Source organism: Haliotis rufescens, unplaced genomic scaffold, assembly GCF_023055435.1.
Source record: "Haliotis rufescens isolate VD_foot unplaced genomic scaffold, xgHalRufe1.0.p SCAF_3, whole genome shotgun sequence".
In the NCBI taxonomy this organism is placed as follows: Eukaryota; Metazoa; Mollusca; class Gastropoda; order Lepetellida; family Haliotidae; genus Haliotis; species Haliotis rufescens.
The window spans coordinates 32342429-32352077 of NW_025964001.1; the positions used below are offsets into that span (position 1 = coordinate 32342429).

General features: G+C 41.9%; 2 protein-coding genes across 2 annotated transcripts in view; both read right to left on the reverse strand.

Moving 5' to 3' along the window:
- The window catches only part of LOC124130045 (UDP-GalNAc:beta-1,3-N-acetylgalactosaminyltransferase 2-like), a 160397-nt gene extending 158198 nt beyond the window's left edge, over positions 1 to 2199 (reverse strand). Inside the window, exon 1 of the mRNA XM_048403400.1 lies at positions 1516 to 2199. Coding sequence (XP_048259357.1) covers positions 1516 to 2199 — 684 coding nt within the window. The remainder of the gene's footprint in view (positions 1 to 1515) is intronic.
- A 2212-nt stretch (positions 2200 to 4411) lies between these two features.
- Positions 4412 to 5353, reverse strand: LOC124120403 (mucin-2-like). Its single transcript, XM_046483222.2, has one exon. The coding sequence runs from the start codon at positions 5351 to 5353 to the stop codon at positions 4412 to 4414; it is 942 nt and encodes a 313-aa protein (XP_046339178.2).
- Between the last annotated feature and the right edge of the window lie 4296 nt (positions 5354 to 9649).

A 9649-nucleotide genomic window follows, 5' to 3' on the forward strand; every position in this document is an offset into this window, starting at 1 on the left:
TCTACTACTGACAATGTATGACAGAGGCTCCCACACAGGGACTGGCATACAACTACTGACAATGTATGACAGGTGCTCCAACACAGGGACTGGCATACCACTACTGACAGTGTATGACAGGTGCTCACACACAGGGACTGGCATACCACTACTGACAATGTATGACAGGTGCTCCCACACAGGGATGGGCATTCTACTACTGACAATGTATGACAGAGGCTCCCACACAGGGACTGGCATTCTACTACTGACAATGTATGACAGGTGCTCCCACAGGGCCTGGCATACCACTACTGACAATGTATGACAGGTGCTCCAACAGGGACTGGCATACCACTACTGACAATGTATGACAGAGGCTCCCACACAGGGACTGGCATACCACTACTGACAATGTATGATAGGTGCTCCCACACAGGGACTGGCATACCACTACTGACAATGTATGACAGGTGCTCCCACACAGGGACGGGCATCCCACTAATGACAATGTATGACAGGTGCTCCCACACAGGGACTGGCTTACCACTACTGACAATGTATGACAGATGCTCCCACACAGGGAATGGCATACCACTACTGACAATGTATGACAGGTGCTCCTACACAGGGACTGGCATACCACTACTGACAATGTATGACAGGTGCTCCCACACAGGGATGGACATCCCACTACTGACAATGTATGACAGAGGCTCCCACACAGGGACTGGCTTACCACTTCTGACAATGTATGACAGGTGCTCCCACACAGGGACTGGCTTACCACTACTGACAATTTATGACAGATGCACCAACACAGGGACTGGCATACCACTACTGACAGTGTATGACAGAGGCTCCCACACAGGGACTGGCTACCACTACTGACAATGTATGACAGGTGCTCCCACACAGGGACTGGCATACCACTACTGACAATGTATGACAGGTGCTCCCACACAGGGACTGGCTTACCACTACTGACAATGTTTGACAGGTGCTCCAACACAAGGACTGGCATACCACTACTGACAATGTATGACAGGTGCTCCCACACAAGGACTGCCATACCACTACTGACAATGTATGACAGATGCTCACACACAGGGATGGGCATACCACTACTGACAATTTATGACAGAGGCTCCCACACAGGGCCTGGCTTACCACTACTGACAATGTATGACAGAGGCTCCCACACAGGGACTGGCATACCACTACTGACAATGTATGACAGAGGCTCCCACACAGGGACTGGCTTACCACTACTGACAATGTATGACAGGTGCTCCCACAGGGACTGGCATACCACTACTGACAATGTATGACAGGTGCTCCCACACAGGGACTGGCATACCACTACTGACAATGTATGACAGGTGCTCCCACACAGGGACTGGCATACCACTACTGACAATGTATGACAGGTGCTCCCACACAGGGACTGGCATACCACTACTGACAATGTATGACAGGTGCTCCCACACAGGGACTGGCATACCACTACTGACAATGTATGACAGGTGCTCCCACAGGGACTGGCATACCACTACTGACAATGTATGACAGGTGCTCCCACACAGGGACTGGCATACCACTACTGACAATGTATGACAGGTGCTCCCACACAGGGACTGGCATACCACTACTGACAATGTATGACAGGTGCTCCCACACAGGGACTGATATACCACTACTGACAATGTATGACAGGTGCTCCCACACAGGGACTGGCATACTACTACTGACAATGTATGACAGATGCTCCCACACAGGGAATGGCATACAACTACTGACAATGTATGACAGGTGCTCCCACACAGGGACTGGCATACCACTACTGACAATGTATGACAGATGCTCACACACAGGGACTGGCTTACCACTACTGACAGCGTATGACAGGTGCTCCCACACAGGGATGGGCATACCACTACTGACAATGTATGACAGAGGCTCCCACACTGGAACTGGCATACCACTACTGACAATGTATGACAGAGGCTCCCACACAGGGACTGGCATACCACTACTGACAATGTATGACAGAGGCTCCCACACAGGGACTGGCATACCACTACTGACAATGTATGACAGGTGCTCCCACACAGGGACTGGCATACCACTACTGACGATGTATGACAGGTGCTCCCACACAGGGACTGGCATACCACTACTGACAATGTATGACAGGTGCTCCCACACAGGGATGGGCATACCACTACTGACAATGTATGAAAGATGCACCCACACAGGGATGGGCTACTCATCATGTCTCACAAGGTCAAACTCTTTGCGGACTCTGTCCAGTTGTCTGGGTTTTGGTAATTGTGTCTTGATGAGCGCTGATCAATTATTTGTACTTAACTTTGATCAATACTTATTCATGATGAATATATCAAAGAGAGTGTTGAATTCGTTCAATTCCAATCATTATCCTGTTCTGTGATCACCTCATGATAACATGGATTGACTGGGATTTATAATACATAGATGAATATCTCTCACATATGCTCATTAATGTGACATTTGTGACAGAATACATTACAGCTATGCAGGGTTTGTGAAAGAATTTAATGTCTTTGGGATCGTGTTAGCATCATGGTCAGGTGAGGGTGAGGGTGAGGGTGAGGGTGAGGGTGAGGGTGAGGGTGAGGGTGAGAGAATATAAAAACTGAAACCATGGGTTTTATTGAAAATTAGGTAAGATGTGTCAATATTTTGATTTTATTCATGATACCATTGATGTAACATGTTTTATATATAGCAGTCTTGAAATTATATATTTCATAACATGTCACTTTTGTAAATTGATCCATAATGGCTTTTCAATATCAGACATTATGTGTCAAAAAATTGGATCTAAATCATATCACTTATCTGAACATTTGTGAAATAATGTCCATCTGCAGGGTGTTTTTCAGTGTAAGTCAATGATCACACACAGCTGCAGATGAGCTGCATATACGTTTAAAATATTACAATAAATCACTATTAACACATTAATTTTTTGTAGCTTGATTACACAAAGCCAGTGTATCTGAATATTAGTTTAAAAGTACCCAACAGACCCAACCCAAGGGAGCAAGAAGACGTTTAATGTGAATAGCAACATGTGAGCATATACTAAGTTGCTATATCAATCATATGGAGCCCTGATCAAAAGACAAGTATTTTGTTTTGTTTATAATATCACTTATTTGTAGAATGCTTCTAAAACAATTAAACTGAATTCAAGCCACAGAATAAAATAAATTGTCTTATTCATAAACATCTCCCTCGTAATGGCTGAAGCCAGACAGCATTATATTCATCAGAATGGACATGATCTCTTGATGGCTAAAGGCAATATTAGCTGAATATTTTCCCTCTGTTTCCGCCATTACGTCCAATGAGAGTCGTCACTGCTGAAAAACATATAATATGTCAAAATACAGGAAATTAGAGGCCGCCAACAGCCAGAGTGTGACCTTCCTCTACAAAGGTGACCTTTACTGCTTGCTCATTGCTCGCAGACACACACTACTCATTAAGTGAAATGTACAATTGTCGATTTCGCAACTACATCCCACGGTCCTCAGAGGCATGGTAAATATGATAAGTAAAGACGCAATATGACCTTAATCATAGACAATCCTTTGAAATATACAATCAGAGCTGGATGTCATCTGACCAGTGCTATTGTGACAAGTATGCCATTTCCTATATCTGGTTGTTAAGTACTGTAGACAAACACCACTTGGGGGGCAGGAGATCGACCATATATTGGCTAAACCATGACATTCCAGAGCAATTTGTGTTGACTAATTATGATGAAAAAGGAAATTTCAAGCTGCTGATCTCAAAAAAGAGCATAAATATGATGACCTGAACTCTGGAAGGTCTTGGACAGGAAGGCTCTTGTTTTCAACAAACTCATTTCATGGTTAGAATGGAGACTCCAACAATACATCTATGTCAAAAACTTGTACATCTATATATATCGTGTGTCATTGTTAGCCAAGAATATCACTGAATGTCATTGCTACATTGAACCTTTTTTTCAACCTTCATGAAAGAAAAGTATTAACTTCGCAAAGGAGGGCACAAGTTGAAAAGAGAAAAATGTATGTAGGTATGTGGAGTCACTAAGTACTTACCATAAAGGCAATGATTGATGGTGAACTTTTTAAAGTAATGACAAATGCTGTCTTAAAAATGTGTTGGTGCTTTCGGAAGATATTACATATTTCCAAAAATATTAATTAACTATTCACTAAAACTTCAATTATCTAGCCAGTGTTGTTTCTATTAAATTGCATTATTAAATATGTTATTCAGTGGTATGCCAGTTCCTGCATCTTTCCATTGGAGATCTATCTTATGTGAGGAAACAAAACTCAGTTGTGGAGATCGGGGTGAGGGAAAAGCAAAGTTGTGGAGATCGGGGTTAGGGAGAGGCAGAGTTGTGGAGATGGGGGTGAGGGTGAGGCAGAGTTGTGGAGATGGAGGTGAGGGAGTGGCAGCGTTGTGAAGATGGGGGTGAGGGAGAGGCAGAGTTGTGGAGATGGGGGTGAGGGAGAGGCAGAGTTGTGGAGATGGAGGTGAGGGAGTGGCAGGGTTGTGAAGATGGGGGTGAGGGAGAGGCAGAGTTGTGGAGATGGGGCTGAGGGAGAAGCAGAGTTGTGGAGATCGGGGTGAGGGAAAAGCAGAGTTGTGGAGATCGGGGTGAGGGAAAAGCAGAGTTGTGGAGATCGGGGTGAGGGAGAGGCAGAGTTGTGTAGATGGGGGTGAGGGAGAGGCAGAGTTGTGTAGATGGGGGTGAGGGAGAGGCAGCGTTGTGTAGATGGGGGTGAGGGAGAGGCAGAGTTGTGGAGATCGGGGTGAGGGAAAAGCAAAGTTGTGGAGATCGGGGTGAGGGAGAGGCAGAGTTGTGGAGATGGGGGTGAGGGTGAGGCAGAGTTGTGGAGATGGAGGTAAGGGAGTGGCAGCGTTGTGTAGATGGGGGTGAGGGAGAGGCAGAGTTGTGTAGATGGGGGTGAGGGAGAGGCAGAGTTGTGGAGATGGGGGTGAGGGAGAGGCAGAGTTGTGGAGATGGGGCTGAGGGAGAAGCAGAGTTGTGGAGATTGGGGTGAGGGAAAAGCAGAGTTGTGGAGATCGGGGTGAGGGAGAGGCAGAGTTGTGTAGATGGGGGTGAGGGAGAGACAGAGTTGTGTAGATGGGGGTGAGGGAGAGGCAGCGTTGTGTAGATGGGGGTGAGGGAGAGGCACCATTGTGTAGATGGGGGTGAGGGAGAGGCAGAGTTGTGGAGATGGGGGTGAAGGAGAGGCAGCGTTGTGTAGATGGGGTTGAGGGAGAGGCAGAGTTCAAATTTAAGCTCTAGATAAAACATGACTGATTTTAATGAGATTTGCAAAGCCATAAATCCTGAGGAACAATTTAGTTATTTTTTTCAACAACAATCCTATAAAACCTGGTCGACAAAGGCAAAGATGTTTTAAATGTTTCCTTTTTTCTGAAAACTTCAGAGCAAACGTAACCTTAAATGGAATTTATTTAAGAAAACAAGAATCAATTAAACCCTTAACTATCAATCTTGCAATTTATCCTTTTAATCTGTTGTCAAATAAAAGCATTAAAACCAAATTATAGCAAATCCTGACAGATTGATGCAGAGCAGGCACACAAGAAGAAAGTTTCTTCTTCAATCACTGCTGGCATTTGAAGTATAAAGACACCAATATAGCCCACCAACTTAGACATACAGCAAATATTATCAGAGTCTAATTTTTCACTCAAGTCAAACAACAGAGTTGATAACACAAACTGTTCAAATAAGCAAGGGTTACCCAGATTGCGTAAAGAACACTGTAGACAATTATTACGCTCTTGGCCCCAGTTATTTACTCCAGCAAATGGACATTCTGACATTTTGAATAATTTCAAACTGACAGCTGCAAGGACAATAAATATGCTCTAGCCCCAGAAACGCCTGCCTAAATCTGATTTCCGGCTCTTTTCATAGAATCAAACAGAACCAATTTGTAAATGACCAAGGTCAACCACTGAATCAATTTTCCTTTACATCTTAAGCAAAGTTATTGCTTGATGACTAAACCATTATATAAAGTGGACGGAGTTGACCGTAAGTCCAGCAATGTTTAATGTGAAAGCTGTGTGGGTTAATATGCATATATGACTCTAAATTAAGCTTGAATAGGTTGCCATTTTACAAATATACCTTGTCATAGTGTTTGCATTTATTGACCAACTGACCGTTTGATGTGGTCAAGTGTCTGAATGAAATTAATTATACCTTCTTTTAACCACTGCATTGACAAATGGCAGTGCTAAATATTTCAGCAACTAAGCTTATCTTGTAAGCACATTAAGGCCAAACCAATTTTAAATTTGTTTTTACTGATTTTCTGGATCAAAATGCCAAAAGGTCACATGCATGGTAAAAAAATATATAATTTCCATAATAAACTTCTTGAAACAAATGATTGAATAAAAGCACCAATATTATTTGCAGTTTCAGTTAAACAATAGTTATTCATCATTTCTCTTACTTTTGACAAATTTAGAGCAGGAACTTCTATAAAATACAGAAATAAATTGGTCTGGCCTAGAATTGATCAACAATAATCAAAGTAAACAAAATAATCTCTAACAAATATAAGCACTTAAAAATATTGGACTGTTTGAACTTAATTTATATCTTGGATTCACGAGAGAAACATTAAGCAAAATTCTCAATACCTCTATATGACCTGATTTACGAGTTTACCCTGGGTTACAATACGGCCTAAACTACAAAAAGGATTTGCACAATGAAGTCCGATAATATGCCGGCCTGGCCCCCTGCATTAGGAACGCTTACATGAAATGTTACTCAACAGCAAGTGACTGAGGTCAATAGTGGTGCTTCTGTTATTTGGGCAGACAGTTTACAATTTGGACTGACAAGTCATTGGGGTGTGAGAAATGGGATAAAAGGTCATATTCTCATTTCTATTCTTTAATGCTTCTCTTCGTATGAGAATGATCTGTGCATATGAATTAGTGACATATAAATATATTTTTTGTAAAGATGTGTTTAGCTGAGCATGTGTGTTAATAAGGTACTTTCGGTCTCTTTGAACAGTATTTTAGCTTTACCGTAGCGATGTGGGGGGAAGGCCTATAATGATGAAGCCATGGATGTTTATCACTGTGGTGAAACCATGTATGGTGCTAAAAATACCCTGAGTGAATCAGGGATTAAAACCCATGATCCGTTTGAGGATGCAAGCCTGTATTGTGAGTTGAGGTGTCTTTACCACAAGCATGGAGTTGTGAGCCTTTACCACTTCCGGTAGCACTTAGGAGCATTGTCTCTTCTATAATCCTGTGGTCCATTCTACAAAGTGATTGTAACCCTTAGGTCCCCATTATGCCTATACTTTAACAGAGACTTGCGACTGTTGTAGCTTTACAGTCGCTTTTGTGGAACGGGTCCCTGCCCTATATTACAGATTTACATCTTTGACTATCCAGTGTATCATACTCACATTCTATTATGATAAACACCCAGGACTTATTCGGACATATAGTTTTGTCTTTGAGTCACACAGTGAAACAATGATTGACACAATGGTAAAAATAGACGATCAATTAAGTTACACTTTTCTTTCTTACATTGAAACTTTCCAATAGTCAACCTTCACTTATGGCGATCAATATTCCTGCAGCCTCAGCCTTTGGTGTCTACATTTCACAACTTTTGAGATACAATTGAGCATGCTCCATCCAAGAAGATTTCAAAGTATGTCATACGACTTTGTGTCCGAAGTCATTTCATCTGGGTGTCTTCCTCTAAAGTTCCTTGATCAGGGTTACAGCATTCGAGATTTTAATAAAGCTTTCTGTTTTCTTTTCTGTGGACATGTGGAGGGCATTTTAAAATTTGAGGCATCAGTGACCAAAATGATGTCTAATGCAATTCCCTATTTTGTTCCGTATGTTCCTCTGTTTGTTCAGGTGAACATATATTACTTGCCTTTGCATGTGTTTGTGATGGGTGCCATCAGTGTAAGATCCAGTCACTTTCATGCAAACACCTGGTATCATCAATAATTATAGTGACTCATAAACACATGCTTATCATATAGTCTGAATTGTACAATGGACTGAAGAAAGTGGTGATAATATCAGTTTTCAAAATTGACTTTTGTGTGTCAACCAGAATGTCTTATATAGCAAAAGGGCTCCCCTCCACTGCCCTTAGCATTCATATATTTTAATGTCTTCTAACTTGATTAAATACATCATACATGACCACAATCTTAATTACAGATCTATGGCAAACTTGTATCTAGAAGAAGTATTTGGATTGGTTGTTGATTTCAAGCTCATGAGCAAGAGGTGAGGTGAGGTGAAATTGGGTTTAACATTGCGTCAAAGATTATTGCACTTAAATAGTGACTTGTGTGCAAGTGTTTTTGTGGCTGCTTGTACTAGTCCGGACTGATGATGATTTATAGTGCTAGCACACTGAGATACCATGCCACAGTTTAACATGAATACCCCACTCAGACACAGACCCCACTACTGACTCCGAGCCGACCAGTCCTTGTTTTGGCCCCTTAATGCCGAGCGCCAGACAGGGTAACAACAAATACCATCTTTTAACGTCTTTTGGTATGACGCGGCCGGGGATCGAACCCCGGACCTTCTGCTCTCCAGGCGGATGCTCTTAGTAACCTCTAGACCATGGAGGCGGTCTCATGAGCAAGAGAAATAATGTGCTAAGAATGTTAATGTTGGTGATGCACTACCGAGGTGAAGTTGTATAATGAATGGGTACATATCATAACAAAATGGGGATATATAATACATTGGGTAATCAAGGATGTCAAATTTACTGTCACAACCTAAATCAAGAAGAACTGGCTTCACAAGATGCACCAGGCTGAGAATGAAACCTTGTAAACGCACTTCTCACTAACATTACCTACTGCCCCAAGTTAACATAGTAAATAGAAGGAGAACACTCCAAAAAATCTCTCCTTACAAATTATTCCTTCTTATCTATTACAGAAGGAGACCATCCACATCATCAGTTCTGCAATGGCGATAGAGTAGTAGTTTGCACTTTTTTTGGTAATAGAAGTGAATGCATTCATAAAAAAGATTCTATTTTCGTCCAATTGTTTTAAGTCATAAAGATCATTCAATCAACCTATAGCTTATTGTTGACAAAATCAATTAATGAATTATGCAGATCATCCGATGGTTTCTTCTCAAAATCCTGCTGGGCCTAGGGTGTGTAATAGGAGTATCAATGAATCAATCACTCATTGTGAAGATCATTATGAATGATAACATCAGACATCCAGCAGTTGCCTACCTTCAATGGTACTCAGAGACCCAGACAGGCTCACATTACAACACTGCACTGACATTGGCCCAACATTTTCTGCACATTGTTCCCTCTTTCATCTTGTATCTGGCTAACAGTTCTTGTCACACAGTGGGTTTGGCTAAGGCCACATCCTTTATTCTTATGGTTTTCATACAATTTTTCAAATAAATGGATTGGGAAGTGTGAAATAAAAAAGTTAATATCTGATTAATGTAAAGCTATTTACCATTAATAACAAGATTATAGTAAAAGGCTTTCACTTCTATCTGAGAAGGACATGGC

Coding starts and splice junctions, on each gene's coding strand:
- LOC124120403 (XM_046483222.2), bottom strand. CDS start 5,353: ATGTTTTATCTAGAGCTTAAATTTGAACTCTGCCTCTCCCTCAACCCC.